At 39.3% G+C, this 15,694-nt stretch overlaps 1 protein-coding gene across 2 annotated transcripts in view; it reads right to left on the bottom strand.

Moving 5' to 3' along the window:
• The window catches only part of cep76 (centrosomal protein 76), a 55,391-nt gene that overhangs the window by 35,765 nt on the left and 3,932 nt on the right, over nt 1–15,694 (bottom strand). The window contains exons 2-5 of one of the 2 annotated variants that reach the window (XM_073046801.1): nt 14,223–14,378; nt 8,688–8,766; nt 5,161–5,385; nt 3,984–4,169 (exon numbers count right to left, since the gene is read on the bottom strand). In XM_073046801.1, coding sequence (XP_072902902.1) covers nt 3,984–4,169; nt 5,161–5,385; nt 8,688–8,766; nt 14,223–14,378 — 646 coding nt within the window. The remainder of the gene's footprint in view (nt 1–3,983; nt 4,170–5,160; nt 5,386–8,687; nt 8,767–14,222; nt 14,379–15,694) is intronic. The other variant, XM_073046812.1, reaches the window with a different exon arrangement.

Below are 15,694 nucleotides of genomic sequence, written 5' to 3'. Positions count from 1 at the left end.
AGAAGTCCTCACCCTGACACAGCGGTGTCAAGAAAACAACCTCTCCCTCAATGTTGCAAAAACAAAGGAGCTGGTCGTGGACTACAGAAGCAATGGAGACATCAATGGATCTGGGGTTGAGAGGGTGAACAGCTTTATGTTCCTTGGCATACACATCACCGAAGATCTCACATGGTCTGAACAGTGAAAAGAAAGCACAACTGCGTCTCTTTCACCTCAGACGGTTGAAGAAGTTTGGTATGGGTCCTCAAATCCCAAGAACTTCCTACAAGGACACAATTGTGAGCATTCTGACTGGCTGCATCACTGCCTGTACTTCCCTCAATTGCAGGACTCTGCATTTTGCAGGAAAGCAAATTAATAAAGGTATTGGATGATGCTGCAGCAGTGTTCATGGATGGCATTGGAAAATGCAAATATATCAAGGGTGTTAAATGAAAATGCCACACCCAAGTTTTACAAAGCCTGTTCTCTATGATAAAGCAGCCAATGAGCTGGACTGCATGAAGACTGAAGGGATTCTTTCCAAGGTTGAGTGGAGCTCATGAGCAACACTGGTGGTCCCAGTAGCCAGGAAGGATAGGTCTGTGAGGATCAAAGGAGATTTTAAGGTCACCATCAACCCAGCTCAATACCCTCTGCCTATCATAGAGGATATCTTCACAAACCTTTCTGAAGGAAAACGCTTCAAAGTGGACTTAGCTGAGGCTTAACTCCAGATGGAAATGGAAGAAGAGTCCAAAGTGCTTCTCACCATAAACACTCAGAAAGGGCTTTATCATTATAATAGGCTTATTTTTGGAGTAGCATCTACACCTGCACTCTGTCAGAAAGCTATGGACTAAGTACTGCAAGGCTGCTCAGGCACTCAGTGGTACCTGGATGACATCATTGTTACTGCTGAGGACAACGAGGAACAACTCCAAAATCTTAAGACAGTGTTAAAAAAATGAGAAGATCATGGGCTCAAAGCATGATGCGACAAGTGTGAATTAATTAAGCATCAGTCATTGTAGTCACACCATTCACACACAAGAATTACACAAGTGTGCTTAGCAAATTCAAGCAGCAGTGGATTGCCTAAGGCCAAAGACATGTCACTGTTGTGGGGTCTTCTTGGGATTTGTCAATTACTATAACATATTTCTACCAAACCTGGTTACCACACTCCACCCCTTGAATTAATTACCACAGACCAGAAAGAAATGGCAATGGACAAAACAGTGTCAGGTGGCTTTCCAAAAGGCAAAGGAAATGGTGACGTCAGACACTATACTCACACAATATGATCCACATTGTCAAGTGAAACTTACCTGTGATGTTTCACCTTATGGTATAGGTGCAGGTATGTCATGTAATGAGTGAGGGATATGAACACCCCACAGCCTTTGCATCACGTTCGCTTACTGCTGCAGAGAAAAATTACGCATGGATTGACAGAGAGGCCTTGAGCCTGCTTTAGGGTGTAAAACATTTACAAAGCCAGGTATGGGAGAGAGTTTGCCCTCATTACTGATAATCAACCACTCGTGTTCATTCTCAGTTCACAAAAGGGCTTTCAACTAACGCACAAATGCAGAGATTGGCTCGGATTCTTGGAGGATACAATTAGAGTTTGAATTCAAGAAGACAGCTAATATTGAAAATGCTGATGGACTGTATTGTTTACCCGAGGAAAGGGAAATACCTGAAAAGTTTACAAAAGAGGTTACTCCAATGCAAATCGAATGTCTCCCAACTACAGCAGATGATGCAAAGGGAAACCAGAAAAACCCTACACTGTCTCAGGTCAACAGGGCAACTCAAAATGGCTGGAATTTACAGCAGAAATTCCAGCTCCCCCATTTTTACCAGCTCTGAGATGAACTTGCTCTTGATGGGGGTTTCCTTTTTTGGGAATTGAGAGCTGGTGTACCAGCCAAGCTGAGAGCTAAAGTGTTGGAAGAGCTACATGCTGGTCATCTAGACACAGTCAAATTGAAAGTGGTGGTTTGGTGGCCTGGGATAGATCAGCAGTGAGCAGCTTGCTGTTACAACAGGATGCTGTAATGTTGTGGGTCTGGCAAGTGATACAGAAAAGCATTCTCTGAGAATAGGTGTATTAATTATTTATTTACAAATAGTAAATATTTGACCAAAAATTTGTGTTCCCCAAGTTAGACACTAGAAAAATTGAATAATACATAGTTAAAAGTTATACCTTCTCAATCATCTTGTGCAAACTTGCCTTAAACAAAGAAACAGAGTAAGCTGCTTCCTTGTGCTATTTTATATATCCAGATCATTTGAAACTGGACACCAGGCAGCCATCCAATGGGAATAGCAGCTGCAGTTTCTAAACCAACTAATCACAATGGAAGTGACTTTTGACAATTAGAATAAGGCATGTCCCCCACAGGACAGATGCCAGAAGAAAGGTATTCAGAGCTGTTAACCACTTCCTGGAGTCACAGAATCAACTCCTATAACCACCTTGGGGAAGCCCCAGAAGCTGAGATTGTTCACAGCCACAACTCTCACCTGCCAAGGAGAGTGACCCTCCCTGTCAGGAATGACGTTATCCCACAAGAGTAAGAAATCCTCCACAGTGATTAAATCTTTAGGCCTGAATGGGACTATTTAAAAGTTACAATGCTGTTGATGTCTATAAAACAGTTGTATTATATAGTACACAGTGTATATAGTTGAGATGCATTATATATTGTGTTGGAGTTTATAATTAAGGAGGAGCGTTGTGCATTTAATATTTCAGTAATATTTGAGTAATATTGTAGTAATATCTGGTTTGATTAAGCATTCTTTGTTTATACAATTCATTGCAGGTTATATGTAAAAGCATGTGAATGGCATATGTCATTACACCACATCATACATGTGTGCCTCACTAAGGTACAAATGAAGCATACACGAGTTATCCTCAGGCTTCCGTGTTTATCGTTTGATTAATTTCTGGCGAAACAAAATGTAACAGACAGAATGTCTATCAAAGCAGAACCAACAAGCAAGTGCACTGTGTTATGACCCCAGCCCCCTCCTTTGTGAGAATCGCAAGAGCCCTAGTCAAGGGGGGGTCAAATGACCCAAGAGAGGGAGAGACGTGCTGAATAGACACAGGAAAATGGGAGAGAGAGGGAGACGTGCGGAAGACCACGTTCCCCCGGGAAGCAGAATAAAGTGACTCTGACTATTGTCTCATGAAGACCACGTGTAAAGCCCTCGGGCAACGTGGGCTGGTTGAGAGAGAGATTGACACCGGCGATCCCCTGAGGAAGATAAAAGGTGGGCTGCCGAGTCGGGGCCACAGACGCACCAGAAGACACGCTAGAAATCCTGCGACAGCGTTTTGATAGCGACAGCCGGTGGTGGGGTTCGTGTGCATCTTTTCCTTGCCTGGGATTGGCGACCCCACAACGGAAGAACGGCTTAGCTACAGGGGAGGCCACAGATGAGCATTCATTCCCCCAACGAGGCTCCGACAAACCGAACTCCTCCAGGTTGGAAAACCGGTCGGGTAACTGTTTCATCCCATCTCTCTCTCTCTTTCTAACAAAAGTGCACCAACGCGACACCACAACGACGGCAGCTGGTGGAACTGCAGTGACCACAAAAGACTTTTAGATATCCAGCAAACAATATACATCTACGTTACCCCTAGACAACGATAGAGCTTATTTCTGATTGATTATTACTATACCTGTGCTTTAGATTGAGTGTGACGACGTATATGATCTGAATGTTTTGTATTAACCATACGTTTGTGCCCCTTTATAAATAAAAACGTTTGAAAATAGTAGCATCAGGCTTCAGCGGACCTATCTATCTTTGCTGGTAAGTCACCCGGTTACTGGGGAACGTAACAACTGTCAGTTCAGAAGCTGGACTAAAAAGCCAAACAGGTTGTGCTTTAAACGACAATATTCACACTGACCAAAACCAATCAATACATAAAAATAATTTAATCAAGATTTTTAAAAAAATCTTACCTACGCCCAATAACTCCACTGACATGCTTATTTTTCCATCCGGTGAACTCAGTATAGATCGCCATTCTAGGTAGTGTGATGCAATCAGTGTTATTTCACTGGAAGTATCTGTCTTTATAAGAACCATGTGCACAGGATCACAGATGGATAATAAAGTCGTTGCATCAGCCATCTTACTGCCATCACCTGGATGCGATTGGATAGCAAGATTAAAAAGTCTAATTACTTGAACTACAGACTAGGTTTTCACATAACATAGAACACCATGTGGCCCATCAAGTCTATGCCTGCTCTCAAAGCAATCCACCTTTCCACACTTATTTCACAGTAACCTATTTTTTAATCACATGCCCGATTTTCCCACCAATCACCTACAGTACATTAGGGGTAATTTACAATAATTAAATTACCAACTAACTCGTCTTTGGGACTTGAGAAGATGGAAGACAGATACTCATGTAGGCACAGGGAGAACATGTAAATACCACACAGGCAGTACCAGAGATTGGGATTGAACCCATGTTACTGGAGCATTGGCAACAGTACTATCCACTGAGAAGCAGGGCCACAGTGTTACGACAATAAAAATTATGATGAATAATTGGAGAAAAATCCTTTCTTGTGACTGGTAGGATGTCAATAAATCTAATAAAGAAATTTGCCATTTAACAAATTTATTCTGCGTTAATACTTATGTTGCCCTCAAGCTTCTGCTTTTGAAATAAGTACTGCTTTTGCTCGTAAGTGAAGTTTACAAGTTATAGCAACAGAAAAGCAGAAATCTGGGACATGTCCTCTTCTCATTACTATCATAAGGTGATGGTACAGGAGCATGATTTTTTTCCTTCCCTTCTAAAATCACCATTTTCAGAAAGTGCAGACTCATATTAAGTACTATTGGTTGAGAAGAGCAAGCATTTACAACAGAAATCCCAACCAGTTTTCCATTTGGCTAATTTGGGATACTGGAGACTTTCACACACCAACTACTCCAGTAGACACTTTACAGTTAGTCTGGGAAAAGTAGCCAAAATCTTCTGACTGCGTAATTCAGTATCACAGGGCCTTAATGATGAACACTGAAGATACTAAAGGAAACCCATTATTCTTCTATAACGTAGACATTAAATCATTTTTGTTTTAAATCCATTATAAACAAACCTTAAGCATCACTTACCTAAACTGTCTTTATGAACTTCCAGCAGAAAACCATCCTGCAGATCAGGCTCACAGGCGCACGGCACAGGCTTGGAATGGAAGCGCTGATTTCGGAAATGCAAATAAAGTTTAAACGTAGAGCACACTTGCCCTGGTAAAGGTTGTGGTTCCTGTAAGTGCTCCAGGAATGCTCTACCACCCAAAACCTGAAGGTACAGATTTCTTCTAGTAGGATCAATGTTTGCTGCAATATGAATGGTAAAACATAAATGTTAACCGCCTGCTTAAAAAGATTTGCATTTAAATAACACCATTCACAAGTTCAAGATGACTCGAAGGGCTTTACAGCCAATGATCTACATTCAAAATCATCTGCTATAGCATTGCTTTGTTGAACAAAGCACTTCAATTAATTCATCCATTACCTGCTTCCAAAAATAGCAATGAGATAAAAATGAGTAATTTAGTTCCTCTAACCTAAAATATTAACTGATCTTCTTTGTACATGTGCTGCTTGACCTGCTGAATGTTTCCAGAATTTCCCATTTTATTGGTTGTTGAATAAATAACTGTTGTGCACATATCTGAGCATATCTAAACTTCCATATTCATTTATGCCTGTTTTAAACTAAATTTCTGTTTGCTCTCTCATGTTTCAGAAAAGGTGCCATCTTAAATAATATATAGCATGTCCAAAGCACTGCACAAAAGGGCTAATGTAGATTTTGTGTTAAGACCCCTGGAACAGGACTTGTTGACCAGTGTCTGCAAGAACAAATATATTTAACATACATTTTGTGAACTAATTCCCTTAAATACACATATAATGCAGTTCAAGGAAATTAAGTAGAAGAAATAAAATACATTATTTCCAAAATGAAGTAGATGCCTTGATCTGACCAACAAAAATTATTTAACCCAGTCACAATTTTTTTTGTTTGTCGCTCTAATGGCATTTATTGGCAACATTTCAAACTACCTGGATAAAAACTCCAATATGACACTGAGAAAGCTGCTGCCTCACAGTCCCAGTATGCTTGGTTCCATCCAGACTTTTTGGACCACCTGTGTAAAGTTTTCATATTCTCTGTGAACACTCCAGTTTCCTCCCAAATGCCAATGAGCAAATTTATGGGTTAACTGGTCACTATAGGGACCAATACAGAGTTGGAATGGGTTGTTTTCAGATTGGAAGTAACTAGTGAAGTACTGAAAATTAGTAACTATTAAAGATCTGGAGGAAAGGAACAGCATGCAAGATTTCCAGGAGACGGTTGTGCTGAATTTCTATGATTAAAACAGAATATAGACTGATTTAGAGGGTGGGTAAAAGACTGGGAAATGGAGTTTAATATGGGGAAGTGCAAGTTCATACAATTTGGTAGAAGTGAAAAGGTAAGAATGGATCAATATTTGAACTATCAAGAAAGAGGGAAATGGAGAAATATCACTAGGGAACAGAGGCCAGTTTAGATCAAATGTGGTCATATTAAATGAAGGGCCAGGCTTGAAAGATCTGAAGACCTTGTCCTATTTTTGTGTATACCATAATTGCCCATGTATTGTAGGCAAATGGTAGAATTTGGGAGAGCAGATTGGAACATACGGAAAATAAAAAAAAAGGATTAGTATATGACTGGAATAAATAGATTGGTAAGTACTTAGTGGGTCAAAGGGCCTGGTTCTAAAACATGTGACTACTATTCAAAATCATATTTCTTTAAACAAACATTCTGGAATTTGGTCAGCATCAATTATTACAAGTACAATCATAAAATCAATAATAGTTAATTGGTGGGAAAAATAGTGTATTCAATATATTTGGATTCTTGCCAGAACTACCATATACACACTATATTTAATCAGTAAAGCTTATTACTTCACACAAACTTTGTATGATTGAGATAGACCTGGATAACTGCAGGGTTTCTCACCAGAGTTCACCTACTTCTAATTCTTCCCACTGCACAGAGGGCAAAAGACCAGTAAGATGAAACAAGATGAAATAGTGATTATTGCTGCAGATCTTGTTTGCCTTCACCCAGTCAAAGGAATAGTGGGTGTATTAGATAAGTAAGGTGTGGATCACTGCGCACTGAATATTTATTTGTATTAGCCCCCCCCCCCCCCTCAGTTAACAACAACATTTCTCTTGCTGGTTAAACTAAGCAATTGCAATAAAAAAGCAAAAGATTGAGATTTTGTAGCAATGTGATATCCAAGTTCACTCAATATGAAAAGGCAACAGTTCGAACTGATAAGGCCACAAGAAAATGAAGAGTTCTAGACTTTATTTCAAGTAGCTTGGAATATAAAAATTTATGAAATTTATCCAAATCTTTGTCCTCAGATAGTCTACTCCAAGCAGCATTACAATCAGGCTCGATGGATGTTTGATGTAGAATACTACTAATCATTTAGAGATACAGCATGGAATAGACCCTTCTGGTCCTTCAAGCCATGCTGCCAACAACCCCGATTTAACTGCAGCTTAATCACAAGACAATTTACAATGCCCATTTAACCTACTAACTGGTATGTCTTTGGACTGTTGGAGGAAACAGGAGCACCTGGAGGAAACCAACACAGAGGATACCAGGATTAAACTCCAAACTCCCAACAAATAGTGTCACGCTAACTGCTATACCACCATGGCATTTCAAAAAATAAAAAGGCTTAAATATGAACAGCTTTTCATCATACTATAATAGATTTGTTTGAAACTATGGAAGAGGCTGGATAGACATCTTGGCCCAGATATCCTATTATTCTCTATTGAAACTCTAGTTAAATTAAATTTGACCCCATTAACAATTTTTATTTACAGGTAATACCAATGAAAAACACCCATTAATGGATGTGGGGTTGAGAGGGTGAACAGCTTTAAGTTTCTCAGCATAAATATCACATGGTCTGTGTGAGAAAAAAAATACAACAGTGCCTCCACCTCAGACGATTGAAGAAGTTTGGTGTGGGTCCCCAGATCCCAAGAACTATCTATAGGGGCACAATTGAGAGCATCCTGACTGGCTGCATCACTGCTTGGTATAGGAACCGTACCTCCCTCAGTTGCAGGACTCTGCAGAGAGTGGTGCAGACAGCCCAGCACATCTGTAGATGTGAACTTCCACTATTCAGGACATTTACACAGACAGGTCTGTAAAAAGAGCCCGAAGGATCATTGGGGACCTGAGTCACCCCAACCGCAAACTGTTCCAGCTGCTACCATCCAGGAAATGGTACCACAGCATAAAAACCAGGACCAACAGGCTCCGCGACAGCTACTTCCACCAGGCCATCAGACTGCTTAACTCATGCTGACACAACTGTACTTCTATGTTATATTGACTATCCTGTTGTACATACTATTTATTACAAATTACTATAAATTGTACATTGCACCTTTAGATGGAGACATAACATAAAGATTTTTACTCCTCATGTATATGAAGGCTGTAAGTAATAAAGTCAATTAAATTCAAAAAAAAATTAAAAATCAAATAAATTTGTTTGTGGCCAAATAAATGAACTGCAAGAAACACTCACTTTTCTTTAGTTCACGTGGCTCTTTGTCTACAAAATGTGTGGCTGGTTTTGAACTGCTTGTAGCTTCTTTATCTGGAACCTTCAGGAAATGAAAATTGTTTGTATTTCAATTAATTTCACATAAAGGAAAGAGCACTAGTCATATTAGAAGATAGAAGTAAAGGATTTACAAGCCTTTAGAATTACAGTTAGACTTCCCTGTATGAAACCCAAAGATTGTGGATCAATGTGAACATAAAGCAGATACTTAATATGAAAATAACAATAGAAAATAAATTAAAACAATAAATGTCTAAGGCTTGAAAAATTGAATGGAGTTCATAGGATTTGGTTTCAAAGGCAGATGACATGGAACACGAATTACTAAAAACAGATATGCCATTCCTGTTAACTTTTATAATTACAAACATTCACTGAAATGTTCCTTTGAAACACAGAATTTTGTGGTCTTAATATGCTGCACTGTATAAATAAAGATACCACAATATCTAGGTTAATGAAATATTCTGATATCCAAACATTAATGCCCATATTTTTCATAATATTCAGTATAGATAAGAGCTTCAGAAAGATGTACCTGTCATTGATTTCACCTCTCAAGCTTGGTCTGCCAATGCTATAGCTTGAGTATACCCAATGACTGAGCACACACATCACTCATGTAGAAATTTCCAAAGTCCCTCCCTTCAGAAGAGATCACTTCTCATCTCCGCTCTGAATGTCCAGCCTCTTCTCTTGAGAAACTAATCACATGATTTTGGATACCCTAGGTGGAGTAACTATCACCCTGCATCTATTCTGCTAAACCATGTAAGAATTTTGTATGTGTCTATGAGAATGCTTGTTCTTCTAAATGGTCAGGTATAAGCCCAATCTGCTTATTCTCTCTTCAAAGGAAAAAGCCTTCAAATCAAAAATCAATCTGGTAATTCCTCATGGTCAAGAGACCCGAACAGTATATAATATTTCAGATGGTCTCTCTAGAGCCCTTTATAATTTCCATGAGACTTTTTTACTCTTACATTCAAATCCTCCTGTGATAGAAGCCAACAAAAGATCTTCCCTTCTAATTGTTTGCTGTAAAATTACATTGATTTAGTGCTTTGTTTACAAGGATGCAGAGGCCTCTCAAAACACTAGCACTTACCAATCTTAGAAAATATACTGTTTGTATACTGCTTCTCCCAAAGGGGAAAACCTCACCTCTTCTTTCATTAGTTTCTATCCTCAAAGTTCAAAGTAAACTTATTATCAAAGCACATGTAACATGCTGTGAGGTTTCACTGATAATATAATGGTTTCTTTGTAGCAGCAATGTTTGAGTTATGACTAGAGATAACGGGGTTTGAAATGCTGTTGTTCTTTCTTGTGAGCTGGAGGAGAGATTTTCACGGTCTTTTGCTGAGGAGAGATGAGGGAAAAGACACGAATAGAGAGAGCTGGTAGACCGCCGGACGGTGTGGACTTGGAGCGAGGGTCTGAAGGGCAGCGACGATCGGGGGGAGGTCGATGGTAGACGATCAACTTAACAGTGAGCTCCAACATTGCGCAACAGACTGTTTAATAAGATTGGACCTTTTTTTCCTTTTCTTTACTAACCATATAGTCAAAGTAAGAATTATAAAGCTTAATCGTTTAATCGCATATTGTGTACGGTTTGTTATTTCGGGATACTGACTTGTAACAGGGAACACATCGCACAGCATCCACCCAAATGAGATTTCTTAAGTTTGGCCGGGCCAGGGCCTATCACCCCCTATATTAAGCCGCTAGCCAAAGCAAGAGTTACACGCATATATGCCACCATATACAATCCTTTTTTTGCTGGCATACTCAATAAATCCATAATATAATACTAACCATAAAGAATCAATGAAAGACAGTACCAATTTGGGCATTCAGTGTGCAAAAGACACAAATTGTGCAACACAAAAAGTACAAAAATAAAAAAGTAAGCAATAAATAGAGAACATAAGATGAAGAGTCTTTTAAAGTGAGCCCATAGACTGTGCATACATTTCAAGATGAAGTGAATTTGAGTGAAGCTATCCCCTTTGGTTCAAGAGCCTGATGGTTGAGGAGTAATAATAACTGTTTCTGAACCTGGTGGTGTGAGACCTGAGGCTCCTGTACCTGCTTCCTGATGGCAGCAGAGGGAAGAGAGCATATCTTGAGTGGTGGTGGTCCCTGATGATGGATGCTGCTATCTTGCAACAATATTTCATTTTGATGTGCTCAGTGGTGGGAAGGGCATTACCCGTTATGGACTGGGCTGTACACACTACATTTTGTAGTGTTTTCCGTTTGAGGGTATAGGTGTTTCCATACCAGGCTGTGATGCAGCCAGTCAATATACTCTTCACTACACATCTATAGAAGTTTATCGAAGTTTTAGATGTCATGCCAAATCCTTGTAAACTCCTAAGAAAGTAGAGATGCTGCCACACTTTCTTCGTAATTGCACTTGCATGCTGTGGTCCTCTAGAATGATTAAAACTAAGGAATTTAAAGTCGCTGAACCTCTCCACCTCTAATTGACCGATGAGGACTGGTTCATGGACCTCTGGTTTCCTCCTCCTGAAGTTAATCATCAGCTCCTTGGTCTTGCTGACATCAAGAGGATGTTGTTATGACACCACTCAGCCAGATTTTCAATTCTCTCCTATATTCTGATTTGTCACCACCTTTGATTCGGCCAATGACAGTGGTGCTGTCAGCAAATTTGAATATAGCATTGGAACTATGCTTAGCCAGACAGTCATAACTGTAAAGCAAGTAGAGCAGGGCACTAAGTGGTGCACCTGTGCTGATGAAGACCGTGGAAGAGACGCTGTCACTAGTCCAAACTCACTGGGGTCTGCAAATGAGGATATCCCGGATCTAATTGCACAAGGAGGTATGGAGGCCAATGTCTTGAAACTTATTAAGTTTTGAGGGGTTGATTGTATTAAATACTGAGCTGTACTCAATAGAGAGCATCCTGACATATGCATCTATGCTGTCTACGTGTTCCAAGGTTGAGTGAGGAGCCAGTGAGATAGTATCTGCAGTGGACCTATTGCTCTGGTAAACAAATTGGAGTGGATCCAAGTTGCTTCTCAAGCAGGAGTTGATATGTTTCAAAACAACTAACAAGACCAAGGAACTGATTGTAGACTTTGGGACAGGGAAACCAGAGGTCCATGAGAACTCAGATCAGAGGTGGAAAAGGACAGTAACTTTAAATTCCAACTATTTCAGAGGACCTGTCCTAGACCCATCATATAAATATAATTGCAAAGACAGTGCCTCTATTTCCTCAGGAGTCTGCAAGGATTCAACACGTCATTAAAAACCTTAGCAAACTTCTATGGATGTGTGGGGGCAAATAAGCTGACTGGATGCATCATAGCCTGGTATGGGAACAACAATGCCTTTGAGTGGAAAATCCTACAAAAGGTATCAAATTCCACCCAGCACATCACAGGTTAAGCCCTCCCATTGAGCACATCTATATGAAATATCATTTAAAAGCAGCATCCGTCAAAGATCCTCATTGTGCAGATCATGCTCTTTTCTCGCTGCTGTCATCAGGTAGAAGGCACAAGTCTCAGGAGTGACACCACCAGATTCAAGAACAGTCACTACCTTTCAACCTTGAACAAAAAGTGATAATTACACTCATTTGTTTCTGATGTTCCCACAACCGATGGTCTCACTTTAAGGACCCTTTATCTTGTTATTTCATGCTCGCATTATTTATTGCTATTTATTCATATTTGCATTTGCACAGTCTGTTCTTCATTGATCCTGTTTACAGTTACTATTGTATAGATTTGCCAAGTCTGCCCACAGGATAAAGAATCTCAGGGTTGTATGGGGTGACATGCATGTGCTTTGATAACAAATTTTATTTTGATCTTTGAATGACCTCTTAAAACACTTCCTCACTGTGGATGTGATACTGGATGATAGTCATTGCAAGTCTTGATCCACTCACATTGCGTATATGTATTTGAAACCTCCCTGCTTCCTTCTTACAAATCATACTGATACTCAGCTTAGAATCACCAAAAAATTATACATGGTGTCCTTATTTAAATCAGTGTGTAGGTGTGAACAGCTTGATTCCAGCAGTGATATTTGCAACAACCAATACAAAAAAAATAGCCCATTTACCCCTACTTCATTTTCTGTTCATACCTTATATTCTGTTCATACCTCCAACCTCATGGTACAAAACATCAATTTCTCAAACTTCCAATAATGCCTTCACCATTTCCCACCCCTTATCCTTCTCTCATGCTATCTCCTTGCCCTCCCATCACCTCCCTCATGTTATCTTTCCCCCCCCCCCCAACTTCTTCATTCTCCCATGGCCTTCTGTCTCTTTCACCAATCAACTTCCTAGCTCTTTGCTTCATCCCACCCCCCCCCCCCTCCAAGTTTCACCTATCACCGGCCACTTCTCTCTCCCCTCCCCCCACCTTTCAAATCTACTCCTCAGCTTTTTTTCTCCAGTCCTGCCGAAGGGTTTCAGCCTGAAATGTCCACTGTACTTCCCCCCCCCCCCCCCCATTGATGCTGCCTGGCCTGCTGAGTTCCTCCAGCATTTTGTGTGTTGCTCAATGATTACTATGATTCTGGTTAACTCATTATTTAACTTTCATGTTGTCACATTCACTTTAGCATCATATTCCTTAATTTCAAGTCAACAAGCATCCTAAGATGCACTTTATTCTATTTTTCAAATACATGTTCCTGCATTTCCTTGGTCATTTCCAAAGGAAGATCATGGATTCAATGGGCACAGAAACTGGCCCTTCAGCCCAATGTGTCCATGCCAAACATCAACATCACCGTCTGCACTAATCTCATTTAGCAATCTTCTATACTTTGGTGATTTATATACCCTTCCAGGTACTGTTAAATACTGTGAAAGTTTCAGTCTCCACTACCCATAGTCACAGCATTCCAGATTCCAACCCCCTTCTGGGTGGAAAAAATCCTCCTCTGTATCCCCCTAATTCTCATACACTCCACTCTAGACCAATGTTCTTTCGATTTAAAGGCCTTTAGTATAGGAAATAGTTTCTCAATATCTACCCCTATCTATGCTCATCATTTTGCATACCCTTTCATGTTTTCTTCATTCTCCATGCTCCTTTCGTCTCTTCAGCCTCCTCTGCTCCAAGAAAACAAACAACAAATTCAGCTTATCCAGTCTCTCCTCATAATTGAAATGTTCTATTCCAGTCAGCCTTCCAGTGAATCTCCTCAGTACTCTCCGCAGTACAATCACAAGTTCATAAGAGTATGGTGAACAGAACTACATGTTGTACTCCAGCTGTGATTCTAATTGTTTTATAAATTTGTATTACAACCTCCGATCTGTCAGATTCCAATATCCAAGTAATATAAGAGGACTACAACATTTCAGCACATCAGCAGGAGTCTTTAAACACAATTCTGTACACAAGAGCAGCAAACACAAACATTTTTAAACTTTAATTTTGATCCTCTGAAATTTGCCATTCATTGCAGTGAAATACTTACAGTTAAAAAACTGAGTTCCTTCATGACATCATCTACAATTCCCCGGCGTTGTAAAGCTTTTACAAGATCAGCCTCAGACAAACCTTGTGAACTCCTGCCTAGTTCATCTCGAAATGACTCTGATAAAATGCCTCTGATTCTTTCATGGATGTTCATCTGGTCAAAAAATATTCAGCAAGCTATTAATATACTGACTTGCAGGTTTAAAACTAACTATAATAATTAAGTGCATTATCTTTCAATGTTTATTATTTATCTTGGTCCTCTGGAAAGATTACTTCTTTGATATGCATCTTATGAGAGGTAAAATATCTTACACAAACACGTGGAAACAAAATATCTTGTTTATCATGAAAAAAAGACTGTTGGAAATAATCAGCAACTCAGATGAATCTGAGGAGAGAAAAAAGGTATGTTTTAGGTCAATGACTTTTCATCAGAAAGTTTAATGAACATTGAGCTGAAGTATTAACAGGTTTTCTCTCTGCACAGAGACTAACTGACTTTCTAGAAGTTGTTTTCTAATACAGACTACCATTTGCAACTGCTTAAAATTTTTGCTCCTTAGTTTGTTAGATATGCAATAAGTGCAGCTACTACATAAAAGTTTAAAATCTTAAAAAACATTGGATTTAAAATTTAAAAACCTCAGTCTGTACTCAGTCTCAGATGCTTTAAAGCTGATACTCCCTTACCCTCAGACACACTTCATTTAATTTTAATATTTAAAACTAACCTTGATTTATTTTATGTTTAAATTTTACAAGGAAGTAAGAAACAGTAGCTTTCAACTCCAAAAGCAAGTAGTAGAAAGGCAAGTGTCAATGCATCTCCTATGCAATAGTCTGTATCCACATTTACAAATACAGTATTAGCGATAAAGACATTAAATACTTCTACTACATATACGAGCTACTCTAGGCCTTAAAAATATAACTAGCACATTGTAGTTACGACAATTTATTCGCAGTAAGTTTTAATCCCAAAGTTACTGCTGTGTGAAGTTATTTCGTAGATGCCTCACTGTCTAAACAAAGATCAGGTATTCTCTCATACCCTGTAAACAGTACTCCTGGATCAGTAAAGTTTGGATAATTCTCCAGCACATTCTGCGACATAAGACAACTTACTTAGGAAAAAAATATAATAATGCAAGAACAAAGAATAGAAAGCGTAACATTTATTGAGAACATAATATTCTTTATACCATATTTCCAGTATCATACCAGTATAATATATTGACAAACAAGTGTTTTATAAAGTTACAGATCACTGTCCACCAGTACTAGGTCCTAGTAAGAATGGAAACATGTTACAAGCTGTAAAGAAAAGCAAGATTGGAAAACTTAAGGCTCTGAGCATTACTTCCACATATCTTAGGGGAACGTAATTGGGAGAAGTGTACATAATTTGCAACCACAGACATTGAGTTGGGGTTTCGCTTTAAAAGTTTGGTCTGACATAATGACATT

The sequence above is a fragment of the Hemitrygon akajei genome, chromosome 1, assembly GCF_048418815.1.
Source record: "Hemitrygon akajei chromosome 1, sHemAka1.3, whole genome shotgun sequence".
Classification (NCBI taxonomy): Eukaryota; Metazoa; Chordata; class Chondrichthyes; order Myliobatiformes; family Dasyatidae; genus Hemitrygon; species Hemitrygon akajei.
This window is presented reverse-complemented; position numbering and strand designations above follow the sequence as displayed.